Source organism: Diabrotica virgifera, chromosome 1, assembly GCF_917563875.1.
Source record: "Diabrotica virgifera virgifera chromosome 1, PGI_DIABVI_V3a".
In the NCBI taxonomy this organism is placed as follows: Eukaryota; Metazoa; Arthropoda; class Insecta; order Coleoptera; family Chrysomelidae; genus Diabrotica; species Diabrotica virgifera.
Genome location: NC_065443.1, coordinates 253,867,998 through 253,895,411, shown reverse-complemented (window position 1 = coordinate 253,895,411; position 27,414 = coordinate 253,867,998). Strand labels below are relative to the sequence as shown.

At 32.9% G+C, this 27,414-nt stretch overlaps 1 protein-coding gene across 1 annotated transcript in view; it reads left to right on the top strand.

The window, feature by feature from the left end:
• Window positions 1–27,414, top strand: part of LOC114334231 (dynein axonemal heavy chain 6) — a 226,424-nt gene that overhangs the window by 88,308 nt on the left and 110,702 nt on the right. The window contains exons 24-31 of the mRNA XM_050663379.1: window positions 1,356–1,567; window positions 6,540–6,795; window positions 8,419–9,091; window positions 9,165–9,355; window positions 13,198–13,370; window positions 14,360–14,543; window positions 22,627–22,789; window positions 22,889–23,050. Of these exons, the coding sequence (XP_050519336.1) occupies window positions 1,356–1,567; window positions 6,540–6,795; window positions 8,419–9,091; window positions 9,165–9,355; window positions 13,198–13,370; window positions 14,360–14,543; window positions 22,627–22,789; window positions 22,889–23,050 (2,014 nt within the window). The remainder of the gene's footprint in view (window positions 1–1,355; window positions 1,568–6,539; window positions 6,796–8,418; window positions 9,092–9,164; window positions 9,356–13,197; window positions 13,371–14,359; window positions 14,544–22,626; window positions 22,790–22,888; window positions 23,051–27,414) is intronic.

Sequence of the window (27,414 nt, the reverse complement as noted above, 5' to 3'; positions counted from 1 at the left end):
TCGTAACAATATACAAAGTAAAACACTAAAATGTAGGAGAGCTATGAGATAATTTAAAGAAATTTGGTGTTTATACAAACCAGATGTGAAAGATAAATATTTAAAGAAGACAAAAGTGCTATTATTGTATCATACGTTGCTCTTCTTCTTCTTCTTAAGGTGCAGAGACCGTTTGTCGATCGTTGGCTCTCATGTTGCCCAGCATATTAACAATCATTGTCTTATTTACAGCCGCACGAAATAGTTCAGTGCTAGTTTTCCCAAACCATTGGCGTAAGTTTTTAAGCCAAGAAGTTGTACGGCGGCCCACACTTCTTTTTCCCATTATTTTACCTTGTGTGACAAGGTGAAGTATGTCATATTTTTCTGGGTGACGCATTATATGACCAAAATATTCCAATTTGCACCTTTTAACCGTGTTCACTACCTCGCAACTTTTATTCAAACGTTGCAAAACCCTTTCGTTTGTGACTCTTTCTACCCAACTGATCTTCAGAATACGGCGGTAGACCCACATCTCAAATGCTTCTAGGTTTTTTAAAAGCGATTCTGTCAGGGTCCGTGCTTCAACCCCGTAAAGTAGTACTGGGAATATATAACATCGAACCATTCTTATGCGAAGTTCCAGATTTAGATCATGACTGCACATGATTTTCTTTAATTTCATAAAACTTGTTCTTGCTTTGGCAATTCTACTTTTTATTTCTGTACTAGGGTTCCAGCTTTCATTAATATGAGTACCCAGATATTACTCGTTCAGTTGAGTCATTACCGATTGTTACGTTATAGTTATTATTATTTACAGCTGCCTGTTTACTAATAACCATAAACTTTGTTTTTCTTGCGTTGAGTTTGAGTCCATATATCGCGCAGAATGCCACCATTCGGTTCAATAACGCTTGAAGATGTTCAATTGATCCTGTCAGTAACAAGGTGTCATCTGCGTATCTGATATTGTTCATAAGCATACCATTAATGAGTATTCCCTCTGTTGCGTTTTCCAACACTTCATTTAAGATCGTTTAAGCGTAAAGGATTAAACAACATTGGTGACAATATACAGCCTTGTCGAACTCCACGCTTGATTTTTACTTCTTCAGAGCACTGATTCCCAACCCTAACACATGCAGCCTGGCCCCAATACAAATTTGCGATTATTCTAGTGTCCTTACCGTCCAGACCAGTAGTTTTGAGAATATGTAGCATTTTTTCATGGCGAACTTTATCAAAGGCCTTTTCAAAATCAATCGCGCACATGAGAACGTCATGATTGGCATCTCTGCATCTTTGAATTAAAACTTGGGTTGCGAATAGTTTTCCACGTTGCTCATTTCTCTATTAAATAATAATTTTAGGATCCAAGCCAGTGCCGATCTTTGGGACCTCTACATGGATGTAGTCTCTCACAGGTTAGAACTGTGGGCCAAAATTATACCTGTTTTCAAATACATGCCAGAGCTATCTTATTTTGAAACTTTAGTTCCTACAATAGATACCGTACGTTTTGGATATATCATGGAAAGACTTATCTACGTTGATAGCCCGGTTTTTATAACAGGCGAAACAGGTAAGTTTTATAAGTCATGTTTAAATAAATATCAGACACAATATGTTAATGTCGATCTTAAGAAAGTCTATGACTCGATACCTAGAACCAAACTATGGGAAGCAATGGAAGATATCGAAGTTCCACGAATACTAATAAAAGCGGTAAAAGTACTCTACAAGAATAACAAAGCAGCTATCAAAACGGGCGGTAGATATGCAATCCATTTAAGACGACAAAGGGACTACTACAGGGCTGCTCCACATCTCCTACCCTGTTCAAAATATTCCTGGAAAACACCCTGAAACCATGGAGAATAAAGTGCAAAGAAATGGGCATATCAGTAAGGAACGTATACCTATATGACCTAAGTTTTGCTGACGACCAAATAGTGATCGCACAAGACGAAGATGACCTCAGTTTTATGATGAGAAAACTGGAACAGGGATATACAAAGAACGGAATGGAAATAAACCTAAAGAAAACTTAATAGGAAATAAAACTTTAAATAAAAGACTTAATAAATCAAAGGAACAGACACGTACAAGTATTTAGATGCAGAATATCAAATAAAGGAACAACTGAAGAACATATAAAAAATAGACCAGAACAAACAAGAGACTGCATGCGAAAATTGAACACGGTACTGTGGGATAAGAACATCAGTATAAAAACAAAAAGGAGAATATACAACACCATGAAAAGAAGTATCCTGACTTCATCATCATCCAGCCTTCTGCATCCAAAGTTGAACATAGGCCTCCCCTAATTTCTGCCAATTTTGTCGGTTTTGGGCTTTCTGCAACCAATTCCCAGCAATCCTTTTGACGTCGTCTGTCCATCGTGTAGGTGGTCTACCTCTACTTCTTCTGTCTTCTCTTGGTCTCCACACTGTAATTTTTTGGGTCCACCTCCCGTCCTTCATTCTGGCTACATGGCCCGCCCAATTCCACTTCAGCCATGCTACTCGCTCTATGACATCTGTGACGCCTGTCCTTCTTCTGATTTCTTCGTTTCTGACCCTGTCTCTGAGAGTCAGTCCAAGTAGTGACCGTTCCATTCTTCTTTGGGCCACTCTAAGTTTCGTTGCTGTGGCCTGGATTAACGATAATGTTTCAGCGCCGTAAGTCATGACTGGAAGCACACATTGGTTGAACGTCTTCCTTTTCAAATAATTTGGCAAGTTGCTCTTGAAGATGTCTGATAGAGCTCCATATGCGGCCCATGCTAAGGTAATCCTTCTCTGTAATTCAGCAGTTTGATTGTCCCTGGCAATTTGGATTTCATGCCCTAAGTATTTATATTTATGGACCAATGCTATTTCGTTGACGTCGACTTTTGGATTTTCGCTTGGTACCAGGTTTGTCATGTATTGTGTCTTTCCAAAATTTACGTTTAAACCAACTTTTTTACAGGCGGCATCTAACTCAGTAAGCATAGTTCTAATCTCTTTTAAGTTGTCTGTTATAAGAACTATGTCGTCTGCGAATCGTAGTGTGGTATTATAATATCACCCTGTACAAAAGATGTGTTATTCAAAGAAAAACATATATCAGTAGCGACCTACCTTACATTAATTAAATACTCAGTACAATAATCTTTCTCCACCGAGTTAATGTTTATATACACATTTAAATAATAACAAAACATGACAATTCAATGTTACTTGCGGTTATTGATACAAGAACAGATACTACATGGATTAATGACTTTGAATGAGTTTTAAACATATTTTGTACAGGGTGATATTATAATACCACACCTCCCCGTTTTGTTAAAATTACATATTTTTAAAATGTGATGCTCCTCTTTCCCTTTTACAAAAATGTTTATGGTTACCTAATACTATTTTGAAAAATTAAATTTCCTAACTATGCTAACTAACTGTAACATCTTTTGTACAGGGTGATATTATAATACCACAGTAGGTGGGAGAGCCTTTCACCGTCGACATTTATTCCTTTGGCGTCCCACTCCAATTTTTTGAAAGCATGTTCAAGGACTGCCGTAAAGAGTTTGGGAGATAACGTATCTCCCTGTCTAATTCCTCTTTTGATTTTTCTAGATTTGGTATCTTTGTGTAGTCGGACGGCCATGGTTGCATTATTGTCTATGTTCGCTATCAGTTTGGAGTACCGATAATCTATACGACTTTCCTCCAATGCTCTCATTATGCTGTTAATTTCAATCATATCAAATGCTTTGCGAAAGTCTACGAAAGCCAGGACCAATGGTCGGTTGTATTCGATAGATTTTTCTATAATTCCTTTTATGCAGTGTAGGTGGTCGTTAGTGCCAAAGTTTTTCCTAAAACCCGCCTGTTCTCTAGGTTGGTAAAAATCCAATTTTGTTTCCAGTCTATTTGTTATTATTCTTGTGAATAACTTGTAGAGGTGGTCTAATAGGCTTATGGGCCGGTAATTTTCGAGGTTTGTTGGATCGCCCTTTTTGTGTAATAAGATGGTAAGTGCACTCTGCCATCTTGTAGGTGTTTCACTTTGGTGCAGGCATAAGTTGAACAATTCCTTTATGTTGTTTAAAAGTCTGTCTCCTCCAATCTTTACGGCTTCTATAACGATATTGTCTTCTCCCGGAGCTTTATTTCTTTTCATTTTTCTCAATACGTTCCTGATTTCGTCTGTTGATATATCAGGCATCAATTCTGATCCTTGGTTGACTAACCTGTTTCCTGAATCTTCTAGTGACTCATCATGGTTTTGTTGGCTGTTGTACAGTTCTGTATAGAAGTCTTCTACTACCCTTAATAATTCATCTCTGTTGATGATGATATTTCCATCTCTATCCTTTAATTTGTTTATTTCTTTTTTGCCATTTATTAATTTTCTTCTTAGAACTTTGAGGCTCTTGTTATCTTCAATTGTTTGTTGAATTTGTTCGTTTTTATATTTTCGGTTGTCCGTCCTAATAGATTTTTGTATTCTTTTACTTATCTCTCTAAGTTCGTGGTGTTCTTTATTTCTATTACTTTGCATTTTTCTCCGCTCTTCCATTAATGCTTGTGTTTGGGGGCTTACTCTTTTGTTATGTGATGTCTTTTGGCAGTGTATCTTCTGGCTTTCTTCTATAGCTTGTATTATAATGTCATTAAGGGTGTTAACATTTAGGTCTGTATTCCTGTCGCTTTCGAGAATGCTGTTGATATGTTCTTCAAATGCATTTATATTTTTAGTCTCGGTCCAGGTAGTTGTGGACTTCTTTTTGATCATGCGGTATCTCTCTTTCCCAAGGTCTATTTCTATAGAGGCTTTTACCATTCTGTGGTTTACCTGTTGAAAACTGGTTTAGAACTGTAACGTCTTTAAAGATTTGCTTCTTGTCGGTGATTATAAAATCGATCTCGTTTCTAGTTTTTCCATTTGGGCTCTGCCACGTCCATCTACGATGTTCTTTTTTGTAGAAGAAGCTATTCATTTGAAATAGATTTTTCTCCAGCAGGAAACTAAGTAAAGTTTCACCGCGTTCGTTTCTATCTCCCAAACCAAATTTTTCCAGTGATGTTTCTGTATCGTCTGCCTTTCTCCCCATTTTAGCGTTAAAGTCACCGCATATTATGGTATAGTGTGTTATTGCATTTAAGGCTAGAACAATGTCATCGTAGAATTCCTCTACTTCGTAGTCCGCATGGCCACTTGTTGGGGCATATACCTGTACGATTTTTAAGGCATACCGTTCATTTAGTTTTAAGGTTATAGAAGCTACTCTAGTAGAGAAACTTTTTACTTATATGATGTTGCTTTCATGCTTTCTATGTACAAAGAAGCCAACACCTCCTGTTGTTTCAGTTTCACTACCGATCTGATAGAATAAATGACCTGATTTCAGCTTTTTCAGGCTTTCTCCTCTCTGTTTTACCTCGCTGACGCCTATCACATCCCATTTAATTTTCGACATTTCTGCTTCCATCTCTATGATTCGTTCTTCAGTTGCCAGGGATCTAGCATTATATGTAGCGACGTTGAGTTTTAAGGGTTTTCTAGGTTTGGTATGTTTACTTAACATAATCTTGTCCCTCCCCCCAGAATCCGAGTTCGTGGGACAGACTATCAGTTTAGTGCGAGATTCTGGAAGTTTTTTCCTACTCGCCTGGGGTACTTCACTTTTAGATAATGACATTTTCATTTTGTTTTAGGGGGTATTTGGCGTGATTTTAAAACCTGCCGCGCTTGCCAAGACGTGTTGGCCGGTTTTTATCGGAATTACGTTTCCTTAATTCCAGTTGTTACAGTTATTCCGCTGATACTCGGTCGTCAGAGCCTCGTTTGTGGTAACAGGGTTCACCAACGTGAAGGTGAAGTTGACATTTGAGTAGGAGAGGCTATTTGAGACGCATCACTACTCCATCAGAATCCTGACTTATGGGTGTGAAAATTCAATAATAAATAAGAAATCCAAAAACAAAATAATAGCAACAATGATGTTGTTCTGAAGCTATTTCCTCGTGGAATTTTTGTAATTAACTATGCTAAATGGGAAATAAGCCACAATTGGACTAAAAAATGATTTTATTAACGTTTCGACGTCCGATTTGGACGTCGAAACGTTCAATTGTGGCTTATTTCCCATTTAGAATAGTTAATTAGCAACAGAGATAGAATAAATAATATAGAGATTAAGAAAAGAATAGGAATGAACTCAGATATAATAGACTACATACAGCAGAGGAGATTAGCCTGGTATGGGTACGTCGGAAGAGCAGAAAAAAACGTTGGATAAACATAATAACAGAGTGGATCTCGATAGGAACAAAGAAGAGAAGCAGACCCCGAAGATCTTTCAGAGATGAAGTGGACAAAGCAATGGAAAGAAGAAATATACAGGAAGGTGACTGGGAAAAAAGAAAGAACTGGAGAGAACGGTTGAGTGATGGAATACAGTGAAAAATGTGGAAATCCTTAGTATATATTATATACATACATAATATTGTTTCAGTTTCTCCGCTATTAATTGTGTTCATGTTTTTTCTTTGTTTAAGGTGTTGGTAAATCTGTGGTAGCAAAAGATTGCCTACATAGATTATTTCTTACTCAGAAATTTGTTCCGGCTACCATAAACTTTTCAGCCCAAACCAGCAGTGCTAGAACGCAAGAAATTATCGAATTAAAGTTGGAGAAAAAGAAGAGAACGTTGATAGGTGCTCCAGTTGGTAAAAAGGTTGTTATCTTCGTAGATGATGTCAATATGCCGAAACTGGACACGTATGGGGCACAACCTCCTATCGAACTTCTAAGGTAATGAGTTTTATTTTTTTTTTGTTTTATTTTTTTCCTTTTAATTTCATTTTTCAATTATGTTTTGCCATTATATTATATGATTTCCTTTTATTTACTTCTCCTTTTAAATATTGTTATTTTTATTAGTTTTTATATTCAGTTTTTGTTACTTCTCATTGGTCGTGAGCTGTCTGTTTTATTTGTTTAGTCATCTAACTTTTCCTTTTGTGTTGATATATTTTCCTTCATTTTATATTAGTTTATATTTCCAGTTGTTCTTCTCTCTGTTTCTATCATTCTCTTTTTATTTCAATTTAATTTTGCTTTATTTTGTTTAATATATTTCGTTTGTTATACCCAATCTTAACTTTTGTAATTAATATTTTTGTGGTTATTTAATATTATTCTCTATTTTATTTTTGAATTTCTTTCTTTTCTTGACATTCACAATCATTATTTTCTTTATATATATTGTGATTGTCGTTTGGACATCTTCTTTATTGCTTTCAACTTTATCCGCATTTTTTATTTCATTTGTTGCCTTGTTTCTCGAGTTCCTTATTCTATCGAAAGTTGGAAATCATCATGGTTATGCGGACCATTTTGACTGACGCTTGAAATAGGTCTGCATTTATTACTTTCAAACCATTCTCCCAAGTTCTTAAGCCAGGATATTCTTCGTCTTCTCACATTTCGCTTTCCTTGAATTACGCCTTGCATAATTAGTTATAATAATGAGTATTTTTGTCCTCTCATCACATGTTCTAAGTACTCATATTTTCATATTTTGATAGTTAATATTATTTCTTCTGCATTTCCTATTCTTCTAGTTACTTCCACATTTAACATTCACCTGTCATACCTTATACAAAAGCACTTGTTTTAGTGTCCACGCTTCCACGCCATAAAGAAGAGAAGAGAACACCTAACACTTTTTAAGTTTAATGAATGATGCACGTGTTATTTCAATACGTGTCTTAATTTCTTTGGTTTGATCTAAATTTGATGTTCTTCATGTTCCTAAGTAGTTGTAGGTATCCACACTCTTAATTACAGTATCTTCAATATTCAATTGGATGCTATTGGATGTTTGCTTCTGCTGAATTAGTCATGACCATGCATTTAGTTTTCTTCAAATTCAGCATTCATTAAGACGTTGCATTGTAAATGGTTGTTGTTATCTGTCATTATTACTGTATTGTCTCCAAAACGTAAGTTATTCAAAACTTCTTTATTGATAGGTATACCTTTTATTGAATATGAGAGCACTTTTTTAAATTCTGCTTCACTGTAGACATTGAAGAGTAGTGGGGAGAGTAACCGTGGCGGATTCCTATCTTGAATTTTGATATCACGAGAGCTCTGGTTGTCAACGTTTACCTTGGCAGTTTGAATCCAATATAGATTTGATATAATTTTCAGATCACGACTGTCAATATTTTTACTTTTTAATACATCTACAAGCTTTGTATGTTTATATTTTATGTTGTCTAATCAATTATATTCATTTCACTCTTCCCCATCCCTTCATTCGTTCTTATGTATTATCCTACCCTTCGTATCAATCCTAGATTGACTCTTACAATTAAACTACAAAATTCTTTAAGTTTTAAACCATGGTTTTATTGTGAATTATTTTAGGCAACTGTTGGACTATGGAGGTCTCTACGATAGAGAAAAACTATTTTGGAAAGACATTAGAGACGTAGTAATAACCGTAGCATGTGCACCTCCTGGTGGTGGTAGAAATCCTCTAACACCTCGATTTGTAAGACATTTTGGCATGTTGCTCATTCCACCACCCAGTGAGGTAGCACTCAAGGTTATTTTTAAATCCATTTTGAGGGGTTTCCTAAATCCTTTTACCAACGAAATTAGAGATTTGACTGAATACATGGTGAACGCAGCTGTAGATATCTATCAGAGGATAGAGAGTGATCTTCTCCCAACCCCAGCTAAATCTCATTATGTATTCAATCTCAGAGATCTCTCTAAATGTATACAAGGGATCACCCAAGCAGATCCGGGGTCTATGCGCACAGAAGTAGATATGTTGAGGCTATTTTACCACGAATGCTTGCGAGTTTTTCATGACAGACTCATTAACGTTGAAGATAAATCTTATTTCTATCTTCTGATGAAGGATATTTGTGTTCGAAACTTCGGAAGCCCTGTACTAGATCTACCAGAAGGAGAAATTATACAAAATCCACCAATTTTGCTGTTTGGTGATTTTATACAAATGGGAGCAGAAAAGAAAAACAGAGTATATGAGGAGTTGAAGAATATTGATAAGCTTAAAAATGTCTTGCAAGTATGTATGATTTCACATTTACCTTATCTTATAATACATTTATTTAGATTTTATATTTTTTCGATTTTTTTAGGATTATTTAGATGATTTTAACTTAACTACCGCTAAAGAAATGAAGCTCATCTTTTTTATGATGGCTGTCGAGCATTGTATTCGTATTGCCAGAGTGTTAAGATCAGAACGCGGTAATTCATTGCTAGTAGGCGTGGGTGGTATGGGAAAACAGAGCTTGACGAAACTGGCTGCTCATCTAAACGTGTACAAGTAAGTAAGCTAACAATTTTCAGATCATTCATCATATTTATCATTACTATAAAATGAATAGTGAAGAGAGCAATCTAGGTATACATATATACCTAGGTCACACAATCAAACTAGACAAACAGATTTAAACGGCAGGGATAACTAGAAGAATCAAAATGACAGCGGTATGAAGACTCAGTACTGTGTTAAAAAACAAAAAAATACCAATAAATTTAAAGATAAGGCTATGAAACAATAGTTGTATTCTCCCCGTTATGACCTATGGAATGGAGACTGTGGCACTTACAGAGTTATCAACCAATAGATTAAAAACAACACAGAGAACCATCGAACGAGCTATACTAGGAGTAAGCGAAAGTGGGGGAACGGTGCGCAGCGGATAATCGTGCGCTGCATTGTATTTCAAATTCCGTGGATGATTTTAAGAACTCAACAAGTCCTACACCTTTTGGATGATCTCGTGAACGGTTGACGCCATTATCTTTAGTCGAATGTTGCACGTAGACTAAGTCAGATCCGATTATTAAAAATCGCAAGAATTCTTTTAGTTTTTCTGCTCCAAAAATTAAGACGCTAAGTTCCTAGGTTTTATTAAGTTGCTTTGAGCTTACTATTGATTTACATCATGTTGTTTTCCGTACATTTTGGTGCATCTGTTGGTTTATATGGTTAAGTATTTTTTTGTTTGTGACGACGTTTTCTATATAAGGCGTAAAGGGGGTAATAGTGCGCAGGATTGCGCATGATTCCCCCACAAACAATGAAGTGGTAAATAATAACGTCACCATTTTCCTTTCCAGGGGCTATAAAACTACACTAGAAACCTGTGATTCTTACATATACTAACGAAGATTTACAAAATCCTCTGTATGCAATCAGAAATGCCGGCAAAAAAATAAGGAAAACGATAAGCTTTCGACATTCATGATCGACTTCAAGAAAAAGACGAACGGGTTTATGTACCTAGAGGAGCTACAAATGTAGGCTCTGTTTGTTGATAGTGGAAGAACTATCATGGCCGTTTATTGCATGAGTGCTGGAGAGAATTATATTCATGTTGATCTATCACGAGTTAAACCAGAAATTAAAAGAAAATCTCGGACAATCGAAAAATCTTAGAAGCTCACCAATGAAGATAAAATTGGAGAACGCCAAGGAAAAAAGATGATTAAGGGACGTGAATCTCAAGAGAAAGGAGGAACAGAAAGCAGCAAGAAAGGCAACTGTTCAAAAATGATTTGTTAAAAAATCGCTAGATATCTCGCCAGACAGAAAAAAAGACGAGAGTGCAAAACTTGAAGGCAAACAAAACAAGAAGAGAGTGCAAAAGGAGCTAACACCTGAGTAGTCTGATTTAACAGACACTGATTTGTCAGAAATTATCGATGAAGACAAATTATATGATATAAAATTAAGTTTCATTCCACCACCAGAAAACGAGCTGCACCTAGAGACATGTTGTATTTGTTGGAAAACAGAAAAGAACAATATTTAAAGAATTTTATAAAAACATTGTTCAGTGCGCACCATTTACCAATCCGTGCTCATGATTACCCTCATAGATGGGGAATCGTACGCAAAGGCACGTCTTTCGTTTTTTATTTAATATTCTGCTTTAGTACTTTGTATTTCTCTAAAACCTATTTTAAATATTAAAAGTAGAATAATTAGAGCTTACTGTAACATACTAGCCGTTATGATAGATTTAAAGAATTTATAACAGAATCGATTTCTGCTTAAGTGCGCACCATTCCCCCACTTTCCCTTATCTCTGAGAGAACATATACGGAATGAGGAGGTGCGAAGCAGGACCACAGCATAGAAAACGTCTAATTTATTATGCTGTGGCAGGACGAAGGTGGACGATGTAATTTGAACAATTGCGCAAATAAAATGGAACTGAGTAGGACGCGTGGTACGGCAAAACAACGAAAGGTGGACGAGAAACAGTGTACATACTTTGAAGTGAGTATAAACATCGAAACAACGAGTAAAGTCGTTGTAGAGGAAGACCACAAAAACGATGACTAGACGACATCAAAGCAAACATGGGGAGAAACTGGACCGAATAGCACAAAACAGAGAAGAGTAGAAAACTCATGGAAAGGCCTTTGTCCAGGACAGGAGTGGATGCAAACAGACTGAAGAAAATTATATGACGTAGGATAACAATTGTAATGTAATGTTTATTTACGGACTTGCCATTTTTACAAATCAACTTAAATTTAACTAAACTATTAAAGCACAATGTGATTACATAAAAAGGTATTTTCGATCTCAATCTTAATAGTACTTAATGATAAATGAAAAAAATCATTACTATTAAATTTGTTTGCATTTCTACACATTATCTGTAAGGGTTTATTTACAGTATAAGTTCGATTATGAAATTCTAAATAAAATAAGTCTTGGGATCTGGTGTCTCTACAGGGAGTACAGAAGTAATCTTTTTCCAAAAGAGCACTAGCATCAATGCCTCCTCGTATTAATTTATATATAAATGCTACATCTAGCAATATTCGCCTTTCTTTAAGAGTATAAAATTTAAGTAAAGATTGTAAAACAATGTATTCAATTTCATTTACAGATATTCTCAATTTAAAAGCAATAAATCTTAAGAACTTTCTCTGTACTCTTTCTAATAGATCTTTGTAGCAGTTATAATGCGGAGACCAAATATTGCTACCATATTCCAAAACCGATCTAATAAGGGAACAATAGATATTTTTGAGAAAATAAATATTATCAAATTCAGAGAGACTACGTTTCATGAAACCTAAAAGTTTCATGGATATATTAGAAACGTAAGAAAAGTGGTCCCTGAAGCTTACTGTAGGGTCAAAAATTACCCCAAGATCCTTAAATGTTGTGATTACCTCCAAAATATTCGGTCTAATATGGTATTCAAATGAAATCTGATGTTTGTTTCTAAAAAATCGCATTACCTTACATTTATTTATGTTCAAATTCAAAGCATTTGAGTTACACCAATCCAATAATCTACTTAAATCATTCTGTGATAAACTACAGTCATTGGAATTTTTTAAGACTATAAATTTTTAGGACATCAGCATAGAGAAGAATATTACTATGATAAAAACAATTTTATATATCATTTACAAAACAATTAAAAAGCAGAGGAAATAAATGTCCGCCCTATCGTTTGAATTCAACCTCTCGTTTGAATTGATAATCAATAGAATGTTATGACATCATTTCAGGCTCCCATGCCCTCATCAAATACTCGGGTTGAATATAAAATCAAACATTCCCACTCAAGTGGTTAGCGTGCAAAGGCGCCATCTACTTTGATGGTCATAAACGAAAACGACCTAATCATTCTCTGTCCTTTGATAGTTTTCTATCTGATCAAATTTTATGGTATTTATACAAGTAGTAGGTACAAGTTCATAGAAATTTCTGAAACCGCCAAGGTCAGGCCAATCGAAAACTTAGGTTACGCGACGTTGTCATATCAATCGGGTTTCAAAGGTTTTTCGGTTTTTTTGCTACCTTACAGTTTCACTTCTGCTTCCTCCTGTGTAAATTTCAAAACATTGTGTATAATATAATTTCACGGGATTGTGCACTCAATGTCCTATTTTTCACAACACTTGTAATATTCATGTTTATTAAAAAATATTAAATGTATTCTAAATAAACAACTATTCGACAATATTATCTGGCAATGTCGCAAAACTACAGATTTTGTGCACAATGCATTTTAAATGGATGTTTTCTCTTTGCACAAACTCGTTCAACTCAAGTCCCCTCTCCTTAATTTGCTACCTGAGTAACCTTCGCAGTTTGAGATATTTCTGTACAATTATATTTTATTTTAGGTGTTTTCAAATAGAACTGACGAGAAACTACGATCACATGTCATTCTTTGAAGACTTGAGAAAGATGTGCTTCCACGCAGGTGTGGAATTTGAAGACAGTGTATTTCTATTTACTGATACCCAGATAGTGAAGGAAGAATTTCTAGAAGACATCAACAATCTGCTTAATTCAGGTAAACAATAATTTCTATTTTAAAATAATAGACGAGAAATCTAGATTTTTGGAAAGAAGGTTAATATCAATGTCTTTTCGTCTTTAGTCTTCGTGTTGTTGGTTGTATAACCTCAAACTGACTAACGGTATGGAATAATCAACTCATTCTCCATGACCAAAAGAACAATTATTTTAGATGCAGCATCCGCGATATCACGATATTGCTGTGTTATACCGGGTGTCCACTTATATTTTCCTCCATTCTGCCTATAACTTCTAAACGGCTCAAGATAAAAATATGCGGTTTTCGCTGAAAAGTTTTATTTTAGTAAAAGTGTTGTCTGAATGGATTGAGTTTTTTATATCGCTTTCAATTACGAAAAGAAAAATGGCGGATTTTTGAAAAAAAACTTTGTTGACTTTTTGTTAATGGAACACTCAGTATATTATTTTGTAAATTGAAAGAACGGTCATTCACCTGTCCAGCGATATAAAGTTTTTTAAAATCGGTTATCAAATCACTGAGTAATTAATTTTAAAATGAGAGGTGCAACGTAGATATCACATAACTAAGTAACATAACTAAGCAAATTGATACTACATATTATGTTATGTGATTTCCACATTGCATCTCTCATTTTAAAAATTAATTGCTCAGTCATTTGACAAACGATTTTAAAAATCTTTATATCGCTGGATAGGTAAATGATCGTTCTTTGAATTTACAAAAAAATATATACTGGGTGTTTCAATAAAAAAAGTCAACAACGTTTTTTTTTTTTTCAAAAATCCGTCATTTCTTATTTAAAAGCGATGTAAAAAATTCAATCCATTCAAACAAAACTTTTACTAAAATAAAACATTTCAGCGAAAACCGTATATTTCTATCTTGAGTCGTTTAGAAGCTATAGGCAGTTAAAATGGGGGAAAATATAAGTGGACACCCGGTACCTATACTGTTTAAGATTATAAAATAGATATTCTTCTGTTTTAACTTTTTTATTTTAGGTGAAGTCCCTAACCTATACGAAGCAGAAGAGTACGAACATGTAATTATAGGAGTTCGTGGGGCCGCCAAAGTAGCAGGAATAGATGAGGCCAATCGGGATGGAATCTACGACCATTTCATTAGCAGAGTACGGATTAAATTGCATCTGGTTATCTGTATGAGTCCTGTAGGAGACGCCTTTAGGTAATGTCTCTACTTTAGTCGTTTATTTTTTCCGTATAATCTTCGTAACTTACCTATTGTAGGTACTATTAGTCCAGGGTAATAAGGATTTTCTCAGGACAGTCAAAGATCCAGGTAGCTGACTACTTTTTTAGTTACTGTAGACTTATAGGAAGAAAACCTACCTGTTTCCTGCCTAGAGTTCGCGTCCGTTTTTTAATTATTAACAATTTATTGCAAATATTGCGATTTTTTCGATTTTTTGCACCCTATTCAAAAGCTAAACAATTGACATAAAACTACAAAATTTAATTTTTTAGAACATTGAAAAACCTTCAAAATACCGATTTTTGAAAGTTAAAAAGTGAATTTGTTGCTTCACAAATTGCAAAATAAATGAAAATCGATATTTGTTAATAACTTTTACTAAATTTAACTTAGAATTTTAAGGTTTCACTCAAAGTTGGTTATTTTGGTACTTAACAAACCCTCAAAATTTGAGACCGATCCATTAATTAGTTTAAAAGTTATTCTATTTGTTTATCCCAGAGACATTTATTTTGCCATAAGACAGAAAATAATAAACATTGGGCAATTCTGAGTATGCCAAACGAAAGTAGAAGCCTGATAGTATCAAAATGTATTAAAAAAAGATGAAAAAATTAATCAATATAATCAAAAATCCTAATGCCAAATTTTTAAAATTTTGTAGTTTATAAACATTTAGAATAATTTGACAAATATTGTCCGTAGGAACAATATTTTTATATATTCGGAAAGCTAGTAGTTTAACACGAATTTTCATAAAAAAAATTTAGCCTGGGTTCATTAGGGACAAAGTTAGCCATTTTTTTTTTAATTCACAACTAATTTGTTTATAATAATTAAGGAATTTCATTGATGCCATTTTAAATAATGGGATTTGTATTTTGGTTAAAAATTTTTCATGAACTTTGTATCTTCACAGCACCCTCTACGATTTTTCAAAATTGTAGTTCAAACGGTTACTAGGAGGAACCTACGAATCCACCGATACTCTGGGCTAATTAGCAAAACTCATGGAAAAGTTATTTACCAGCAATTTTATTGCTGGAATCGATTTATAAGATCCTATATATTAATAATAAAGGTATGCAAAGTCCGCAGATAGTGTGCTACTTTTTTTATAAACAAAGTGGCGCCGACAAATCGTATTTTTTTCAATTATTGCTCTGTAACTCCGAAGATTTTAACTTTACAACAAAAACACCCAAATAAAAATTCACCGCAATTAAATTCTGCATAAAGATATGTTTTTCACGATTTGCTCCGACGAAAATTTTCCTCGGAAAATGCGGGTTTTCCTAACAAAAACTATAATTTTCAAATAAAGTTTTAGGTAAGTAATTATTAATCAATAATTAAATATCTTAGTGACATCAAAGATTTCTTGGTATAGATTGTAATTCCAGAAGCCGGTGAAAATTAAACGAATATTTTAGCAACAATTCAATTGTTAGTTAACAATTTACGATCGCAATAATAACCAAAATAATCATGATACATTGATCAAACTTATAAAGATTATAAAGATGAGATGCTTGTTTAATATTTTATCGACAAAATATAAATTTTTCTTTTTTTTTGCATAATCTTTAAATTTTGAACAAAAAAATAGTTATAATACGTTGGTCTAATTAGTAAAGTACAAAGAAAGGTTATTTACCAGCGATTTTATTGCTTTAATCGAATTATAAGATCCCATATATTATTAATATAGGTATGCAAAGTCCACAGATAGTGTGCTACTTTTTTTATAAACAAAATGGCGCCGACAAATCGTATTTTTTTCAATTATTGCTCTATAACTCCGAAGATTTTAACTTTACACCAAAAATACTCAAATAAAAATTCACCCCAATTTAATTCTACATAGAGGCATGTTTTTCCCGATTTGCTCCGACGAAAATTTTCTCGGAAAATGTGGGTTTTCCCAACAAAATCTCGAATTTTCAAATAAATTTTTTGGGCCAGTAATTATTTATCAATAATTATATAGCTTGGTGAAATAAAAGCTTTCTTGGTATAGATTATAAATTCAGAAGCCGGTTAAAATGAAACGAATATTTTAGCAACAATTCAATTGTTATTTAACAATTTACAGTCGCAATAACAACCAAAATAATCATGATCAAACTTATAAAGATTATAAAGGTGTGATGCCTATTTAATATTTTGTCGACAAAATATAAATTTTTCATTTTTTTGCATAATCTTTAAATATTTAAAAAAAATTGTTATAAACAAATTAACATTTCTTAGAAATTGTTTATTATATTCTAATTTTAAAAAATACTTAAAATGCGTATTTCATAGGTCTTGAAAATGAATGCTTTAAAAAAATTTTCCAACCATTTGCAAAAAAGTTAGGAAACAGCAAAATAAATATACGATATCTCCATTGTTTATAATTTGTTTTAATTGTTTCAAAGCTTAAAAGTGAGTCTATGGTACAATCTAATTACTCACAAAGAGTGTCAAAAATTAGTGCAATGGTTATATTTTAATCAAAGATTAAAAATACTTTCTTTTGTAATTTTTAGCGCGAAAGTAGACTTGATACAGAGCCGGAGATAAAATGTTCACTCGAAGCGACTGACACGCTTAAACTCGCGCGAGTTGTATATGTGGGCGGGTAGCTACGGTACTGTATTATTCTACTTTCGCGCATGTAAATTACAAAAAAATATATTTATAATCTTTAATTAAAATATAACCATTAAGCTAATAATCGATATTGTTTTATAAATAATTAGCTTGTACTTTAAACTCACTTCTACGCTTTGAAAGAATTAAAAAAAATTATTAACACCGTAGTAATCGTATGTTTATTTTGCTGTTTCATAACTTTTTTGCAAATGGTTGCAAAAAAGTTTTAAAGCATTCATTTTCAGGATATTTGAAATGCGCATTTTAGCTATTTTTTAAAATTATAATATAATAAAAACTTTCTGAGAAACGTTAATTTGTTTATAACTATTTTTTTTAAACATTTAAAGATTATGCAAAAAAATAAAAAAATTATATTTTGTCGACAAAATGTTAAATAGGCATCTCATCTTTATAAGATTTCAAAGTTTGATCAGTGTATATTAATTATTTTGGTTATTACTGCGACCGTAAATTATTAATTAACAATTGAATTGTTGCTAAAATATTCGTTTAATTTTCACCAGCTTCTGGAACTGTAATCTATACCAAGAAATATTTTAAGTCACCAAATTATTTAATTATTGGTAAATAATTACGTATCTAAAACTTTATTTGAAAATTAAAGATTTTGTTGGGAAAACCCGCATTTTCCGAGGAAAATTTTCGTCGGAGCTGATCGGAAAAAACACGTCTCTATGCATAATTTAATCACGGTGAATTTTTATTTGGGTATTTTTGTTGTAAAGTTAAAATCGTCGGAGTTCTAGAGCAATAATTGAAAAAAACACGATTTTCGAGCGCCATTTTGTTTATAAAAAAAGTAGCACACTATCTGAGGACTTTGCATACCTATATTATTAATATATAGGATCTTATAATTCGATTCCAGCAATAAAATTGCTGGTAAATAACTTTTCCCAAAAATGGCCTATTCTCCGATAATCAGCCCAGACTACGAGTGAAAATACCGAAAAAGCAATTTCAAACTATACAATTTTCTGTATCTCCGGATCAACTCAATGGATTTTTATCTTTCTTTTTTAATTTGTATGTAATTTCTACGTACATTACAAATATGCAATTTGTTTACAAATTGATTAATTAATAATCAGTCTAATTTGTTTAAACAATTCTTGAAAAAATGTTTATTTACAAAAATCTATTTTTTTAATCATAGTATCATTAATGATCATACAAAACCTTAAAGTTCACTTTAATAAATAAATTATTTTTATTAGATAATTATTATTTATTGAAGATAATTTATTTATTAAAGTATAACTTAACTTTTTCTATGATTAATAATGATAGTCTGATTAAAAACATGGATTTTTGGGGAAAAATTATTTATTCAAAAATTGTTTAAACGAATTAGATTGTTTATTAATTAATAAATGTTAAATTACAAATAGACAAATTACATATTTGTAATGTACAAAAAAATTACATGCAAATTAAAAAAATAAAGATCAAAATATATTCAGGAGATCCCGAGATATAGAAAATGATATAGTCTAAGAGCTAGTGAACCCTCCGACTAACGGTCATCCTGTAAGGCTAGAAATTTTTCTAGTGATAATTCATAGCACACCAAGGCTAAAAACCATGACCTGGCAGGCCTCAGTGGTGCACGTGTATCTACCAGGTGAATCGAAAAGTGCAAATTTAGGGGGTAAAATAAACTTTCTCCTGTAAGGTTTAAATTTAAGTATGTGTTTCAGTAAGTCATTCAGAAGAAATGTGTACAATGACAGGCGATTCTGAAGAGCATAAGATCTTGCCAGGCGAGGGGAAAGATTAGGGGTTTTTCCTAAAATTATTCTTTTTGCATCGAACAATTTTTTTTAGGTTTTTTGAATCATTCCAAACAGAAAACGTCTTTAGTGATTTTTCTCTTAAGTTAATGGTTTTTGTTATATAAGCGATTGAAAATTTTAAAAATTGCTAAATCGGCTATTTTTAACCCTCAATCGGACATTTATCTAAAAATTTCAATGTTGCCAAGATACGTAGATATTCTTTAAACATTGATTGATGAAATCTCGAAGAGTTTTTTGCAATAAAATATCGAAAACCCCTTTGTTTTTTTAATTGCCAATCAAGCAGATGCGACACTGTAGTATAAGTGAGGACGTTTGAGTTTGCATAAATTGATTATCTCGAGAATGGGCAAATTTCAAGAGAAATCCTTAGACAGGTCGATTTTTATTTTTAAATTAGGACTTTTTGGCATATATATAATAATAGTGACGTCATCCATCTGAGCGTGATGACGTAATCGATGCTTTTTTTAAATGAGAGTAGAGGTTGTGTGATAACTCATTTGAAAGGTTATTGAATTTTCTATTCACTAATATAAAGATTAACATAATTATTTATACAGGGTGTAGAAAAAAATTTTTTTATTAAATTAACTTTGATTAAATTTGACAAATAGAAGAAATTTTTTTTGTACACCCTGTATAAATAATTATATTAATGTTTATATTGCTGAATAGAGAATTAAATAACCTTTCAAATGAGCTATCACACAACCCCTACTCTTATTTAAAAAAATCATCGATTACGTCATCACGCCCAGATGGATGACGTCACTAGTACTATATATATGCCAAAAAGTCCTAATTCAAAAATAAAAATCGACCTGTCTGAGGATTTCTCTTGAAATTTGCCCATTCTCGAGATAATGAATTTATGCAAACTCAAACGTCCTCACTTATACTACAGTGTCGCACACGCTTGATTAGCAATTAAAAAAACAAAGGGGTTTTCGATATTTTATTGCAAAAATCTCTTCGGAATTTCATCAATCAATATTTAAAGAATATCTACGTACCTTGGAAATATTGAAATTTTTAGATAAATGTCCGATTTAGGGTTAAAAATGGCCGATTTCTTAATTTTCAAAATTTTCAATCGCTTATATATAACAAAAACTATTAACTTAAGAGAAAAATCAACAAAGACGTTTTCTGTTTGAAATGATTCAAGAAACCTAAAAAAAATGTGTTCGATGCAAAAAGAATAATTTTAGGAAAAACCCTTAATCTTTCCCCTCGTCTGGTAAGGTCTTATGCTCTTCAGAATCGCCTGTCATTGTACACATTTCTTCTAAATTAAATTTAAACTTTACAGGAGAAAGTTTATTTTACCCCCTAAATTTGCACTTTTCGATTCACCTGGTAGATACACGTGCACCGCTGAGGCCTGCCAGGTCATGGTTTTTAGCCTTGGTGTGCTATGAATTATCACTAGAAAAATTTTTAGCCTTACAGGACGACCGTTAGTCAAAGGGTTCACTAGCTCTTAGACTAATAGTAGTGTTAAGTTGCCTTTTTAGTTTTTAAACTCGTGCATTTGTCGGCTCCCAGCTCCCCCTTCACTTACCACGACTAGTCAACAACTGAACAACATTTTTAAAAATTGGTGTAGAATACCAACTTTTCGAATACTCATGTAAAATTATTTTTTTCTACGGACAATATTTTTAAAGTTGTTCTAAATGTTTATAAACTACAAAATTTCAAAAATGTTTCATGACTATTTTTGATTACATTAGATATTTTTGAAGTTATACTTCTTTACGGGCGTAATGACGGTGAAATTTTATATGGGAAAACCTAGCGACCGGGCGCATGCGCATTATAACTTTGTTCTGATTGGATGTTCAAATGACATGACAAAAATTATCCAATATGGCAGCTGTGGCACAGCTGTGGGACTGTGCATGGTTTGGTTATAATGTATGCTTGTTGCGTTTTAAAATTTGTAGGAAGAGAAACAACAAACAAAAAGTTAGTTAATGGTTATACTGTCTTTTTAAATAGTTTTCATATTATATTTTTGGACTTATTTACATAGAAGAGATGATTGTTGCATGCCAATGTGAAAGCTCATCAAACTGTGCCTAGTATGAGTGCCGCAGATCTCGCTTATTCAAAGCTAAAGAATCTTTCACTGGTAAGTGTTTTATAAATAGTTGATCAAATTTTGTTATGATATTTGAACATAGCCACTTTGCACGACGCAAGTGATTGCGAAATTTATTAGTCGTTATACGGGCTCCGATACCTACCTTGAACTTACCAAAATACATAAGTAGTATGTAATACTTTTTTATTTACATAATTTGATTACCATCAAAATTTCTATCAATATTCACCTAATATATTGTCTTCTTACTCTATGTTTTGTTGTATTTTTTCAGTTCTAAATCATTTCAATTCAAAATCAAAATAATTTGATTTACATAAGTTAAAAATGTCAAAAGGTTAATCTGTTTAGTTAGACGATCTTCGCACATAATGACAAGCTGTCTCTGTGGCGAAGTTTTAATGCGGGTGAATCACAATACAACGCAAATACCAGCCGCGTGGTAAGTTGGTTCGAATCCCAATAGAAACTTTTATTTTTTTATTTTTTTTTTATACATTTTATGATTGTAAGTATATTTATTATATAATTTTATTTTCAGAAAATACGTATTTAGTTAAAAATTTTTCCGACAATTAATGTTCAGAAATCATTTGTGGCATTTTTAATGTGTTTTTTGGCACTGTTTTAATAAAAATGTTTGAGAAGTAGTAAGTATAAATTAATTTAATATTTAAATAAAATATAAATAAAAAGTATATTAATTTCGTTTATAATCATATAATCATATAATAGAAGTATAACTTCTTACGTGCGTACAAAGTACACACACATTCTTTTGTTTTATCTTTTTTTAGTACATTTTGATAGTATCACTTTTCTACTTTCATTTGGCATACACAGAATTGCCTTATCTTTATTATTTTCTGTCTTATGTTATTGCAAAATAAAGGTCTCTGGGATAAACAAATAGAATAACTTTTAAACTAATTAATGGATCGGTCTCAAATTTTAAGGGGTTTGTTGAGTAGCCCAATACACAACTTTGGGTGAAACCCTAAAGTTCTAAAGTAGTTTTAGTAAAAGTTATTAACAAATAACGATTTTCACTTATTTTGCAGTTTGCGTAGCAATAAATTAACATTTTAACTTTCAAAAATCGGCATTTTGAAGGTTTTTCAATTCTCTAAAAAATTTAATTTTGTTGTTTTATGTCAACTGTTTAGCTTTTGAATGGGGTGCAAAAAATCGAAAAAATCGCGATTTTTGCACTAAATTGTTAATCATTAAAAAACGGCCGCGAACTTTAGGCGGGAAACAGGTAGGTTTTCTTCCTATAGGTCTACAATAACTAAAAAAGTAGTCAGCTACCTGGATCTTTGGGTGTCCCGAACATGGTATATTTCCAGCTTATTACCCTGGTCTATATACACTATATCTTAAAACGTTAGGTATTTGGTTTAAATTTAATGTACATTTTTGTATTTGTTACAGTTTAGTACATAGATAGTTATTGTAAACTCTGGTTTTTACTTTGTAGAAGACGATGTAGAATGTTCCCATCTCTCGTTAACTGTTGCACCATCGACTGGTTTGAAAAATGGCCACAGGAGGCTTTACTTTCGGTAGCAGAAAGCGAAATGATAAGTTTAGGGGAAGATATTTCCACTCGATTGGCAAGAGTTTGTGTAGCAATGCATGAGGTACTCTATTAGATAATTTGGTTTTAAAAAGTTCAAGTGTTAAATCGGAATAATCAATTGAAATTGAACTCTTTACATACTGATTAATAATATTTTCAGAGTGTAGAGGTGATGACTGTCAGATTCTATGAAGAAATGAAGAGATACTACTATACAACCCCCAGCAGCTATTTAGAACTGATCAAACTATACCGATCGATGTTGGGAATGAAGAAAGACCAAATAACTAAAACTAGAGACAGAATAAACAATGGATTAAAGGTTAATTTACTTATTGCTTGTTAAATGTATCGTAAAAATACACAATACCTACTACTACTATCGGTTTACAGCGTTCTCCGACGCCTTCCGACTCCTAACCGCCATTCTTCTCTGTTTGGCCATAGACCGGGAGGGATTTCTCTTTCCTCTAGTTATTTTTCAATTCCCTTCCTTCAGCTTCTTCTCGGCCTTCCTCTTTTCCTTCTCCCTTGTAGTGTTCACGTCAGAATCTGTTTAGGGATCATCTCATCTGGCATTCTCTGTACATGGCCGTACCATATGAGTTGTTTTGTTTTTAAGTCATTAGTTATTGTATGTGTGACTCCCATTAGTCTAAGAGCTAGTGAACCCTCCGACTAACGGTCGTTCTGTAAGGCTAGAAATTTTTCTAGTGATAATTCATAGCACACCAAGGCTAAAAACCATAACCTGGCAGGCCTCAGTGGTGCACGTGCATCTACCAGGTGAATCGAAAAGTGCAAATTTAGGGGGTAAAATAAACTTTCTCCTGTAAGGTTTAAATTTAAGTATGTGTTTGAGTAAGTCATTCAGAAGAAATGTGTACAATGACAGGCGATTCTGAAGAGCATTAGACCTTGCCAGGCGAGGGGAAAGATTAGGGGTTTTTCCTAAAATTATTCTTTTTGCATCGAACAAACTTTTTTTAGGTTTTTTGAATCATTCCAAACAGAAAACGTCTTTGGTGATTTTTCTCTTAAGTTAATAGTTTTTGTTATATAAGCGATTGAAAATTTTGAAAATTGCGAAATCGGCCATTTTTAACCCTAAATCGGACATTTATCTAAAAATTTCAATGTTGCCAAGATACGTAGATATTCTTTAAACATTGATTGATGAAATCTCGAAGAGATTTTTGCAATAAAATATCGAAAACCCCTTTGTTTTTTTAATTGCTAATCAAGCAGGTGCGACACTGTAGTATAAGCGAGGACGTTTGAGTTTGCATAAATTCATTATCTCGAGAATGGGCAAATTTCAAGAGAAATCCTCAGACAGGTCGATTTTTATTTTTAAATTAGGACTTTTTGGCATATATATAATACTAATGACGTCATCCATCTGAGCGTGATGACGTAATCGATGATTTTTTTAAATGAGAGTGGGGGTTGTGTGATAGCTCATTTCAAAGGTTATTTAATTCTCTATTCAGTAATATAAACAATAACATAATTATTTATACAGGGTCTACAAAAAAAATTTTTTTATTAACTTTGATTAAATTTGACAAATAGAAGAAAACATTTTTTGTACACCCTGTATAAATAATTATGTTAATGTTTATATTACTGAATAGAGAATTAAATAACCTTTCAAATGAGCTATCACACAACCCCTACTCTTATTTAAAAAATCATCGATTACGTCATCACGCCCAGATGGATGACGTCACTAGTATTATATATATGCCAAAAAGTCCTAATTCAAAAATAAAAATCGACCTGTCTGAGGATTTCTCTTGAAATTTGCCCATTCTCGAGATAATGAATTTATGCCAACTCAAACGTCCTCACTTATACTACAGTGTCGCACACGCTTGATTAGCAATTAAAAAAACAAAGGGGTTTTCGATATTTTATTGCAAAAAACTCTTCGGGATTTCATCAATCAATGTTTAAAGAATATCTACGTACCTTGGCAATATTGAAACTTTTAGATAAATGTCCGATTTAGAGTTAAAAATGGCCGATTTCTCAATTTTCAAAATTTTCAATCGCTCATATAACAAAAACTATTAACTTAAGAGAAAAATCACAAAAGACGTTTTCTGTTTGAAATGATTCAAAAAACCTAAAAAAATTTGTTCGATGCAAAAAGAATAATTTTAGGAAAAACCCATAATCTTTCCCCTCGCCTGGCAAGGTCTTATGCTCTTCAGAATCGCCTGTCATTGTACACATTTCTTCTAAATGACTTACTCAGACACATACTTAAATTTAAACCTTACAGGAGAAAGTTTATTTTACCACCTAAATTTGCACTTTTCGATTCACCTGGTAGATACACGTGCACCGCTGAGGCCTGCCAGGTCATGGTTTTTAGCCTTGGTGTGCTATGAATTATCACTAGAAAAATTTTTAGCCTTACAGGACGACCGTTAGTCGGAGGGTTCACTAGCTCTTAGAATACATCATTTCTCGTATTCTCTCATTTGGTATCCGATATCTTCTTGATTTGCCCGCTGCTCTTCTCCAGAAGTGCATTACTGCTACTGTAGTAACATTTTCTCTGTTCTTTGTTTCAGTGACCAAACTTCACTGCCATATGCAGTGGCGTGCTGGAACTTTTCAAGCGGCCCGGTGATTTTATAGAAAAGCGGCCTCCCTTCCTCATGTTACCTTCTATAATCAGGATGTTTTATTTTGTTATTTATAAAATCAAAAAAACAAAAATATCAATTATTTTTAAATCAAACATAAAACTTTGGATTCAATGATTTTTTATAATTTGCTATATTTTTTTATTTAACAATAAGCAATCTTACAAATAATAACTGATATCGGAGGTGAAGTTTTCACGATATCAACAAAATTGTCACTTGTTAGTTCATGTTCATTATCACTTCGATTAATAATATCATCCTTCATATTTTCTGTGACTGAATATATTCATTATTAAATCGATGTTCTATAATTTCAGTATTTTGCCAAATCCTATTTTTTAATAAAATTTATTATCAGAATTTATTTATTATTTAATAATAATTATTATTAAATATTATAATATTATTAATATCATTTATCAGCAGAATCCACAAGTTTTTATCTAATTGCAGTCGCAGATATGGTAGGATATTTTTTTTTTTATTTTTCAGTAAATGGTTTAAATGTCGTTAAAAGTACTTTATGTATAGACCTAGACCTCAGTCTGTCGGCATTGCTTGTTTTCGAAGTATTTTTAATAAAGTTGTTTCACATTTAGTTTTATAACCATGGGTTCGAACAACGTGAAATCATTGAAAAACATGGGCAAGGTGTACGAGTAACTATTGAGGTGTTTTTTTGGGACTGAAACGGAACAATGACATTTCAGTTAATTTCAATGGGGAAAATTGCTTTGACATACGAGCAAGGTTGCGGAACGAATTACCCTCGTATGTCGAGGTACCACTGTATACCATTTTTCATTGTATCAAAGTTTCTAGGATTAGAGTGCTTATATCATCATAAAACGATTTGTCTTGATCAAATTGTTTTTCGATACTTCCAATAATTCGGTCAAAAATGTGCAAGACGTTTTTCCGTTTTTTATTCTGCAGAATACATACATGTTTGAAAGAAATTGGAAAACCATAAATATACATACTTGTATGTATGAAAATAAAGATTATCTGTAGCAATCGATTTATGTAGAGTCTTATTCATTTACTTACATTAACTACATACTACTTGACACCGTTCACATGCCAACGCGTGTTTTAATGATTTAAAACGCGGGTTAGTATGTGAACACCATCCGTATTAGTAATCGGGTAAAATTAACATTCGATTATACATTTAAAAAATATTTCTTTTGTTACGTCTAAATTTTTTTGTGAAAAAACCTATTTGACCGGCCTCAAGAGGCCTCACCCTCTCGGTGATTGCACCGATTCATTTATATGGCCAGCACGCCACTGGCCATATGTGATTATACCTTTTAAGTATTGTATTGGATTTGAGCTGCTTGTTCGCTTTAGATATTCTTTGATCCCACAAAGTGCTGTTCATCATGGATATGACTTTTCTACCCTGTATGTTTCTTTCTTTACTGTTTCATACCCTGTATGAAACGGATAACCTGAACCTAGAACAGGAGAAAATTACAAGCTGCAACGAACACATATATCAGGGAATAAAACTAACTAATACAGGGCGAAACGAAGAAAATATTAAAGAAAGGATAGTAAAGGGAAAACAGGTGATAGGAGCCCTGAATTCGGTACTGTGGCAAAAAATTATTATAACAGAAAATAAAAAACGAATTTACAACATAATATTAAAACCAGTGTTAACCTGTGGAGCTGAAGCATTTAACCAACAAGTACAAAGATAAATTACTAGCCACTAAGATGGATTTTTGGAGAAGGTCAACAAGAAGATCTAGACATCTAGACATTAGACAACACATAAGAAACGACGACATTAGACAACAAATGAAAGTAGAAAGAACAATCACCAATCCGAGGAAAGGAGAATCCCCAAAAAAGTGTTAGAGTGGACCCCCACAGAAAAACGAAAACGAATAAGACCAACAACTACAGGGATAAAGGGCATCTCCAAGGAGTTGTCGGAAAGAAATTTAAGAGAGGAAGACTACCACCGGCAGTAATTTAAGAAACCGGCATAATATATATATATATATAT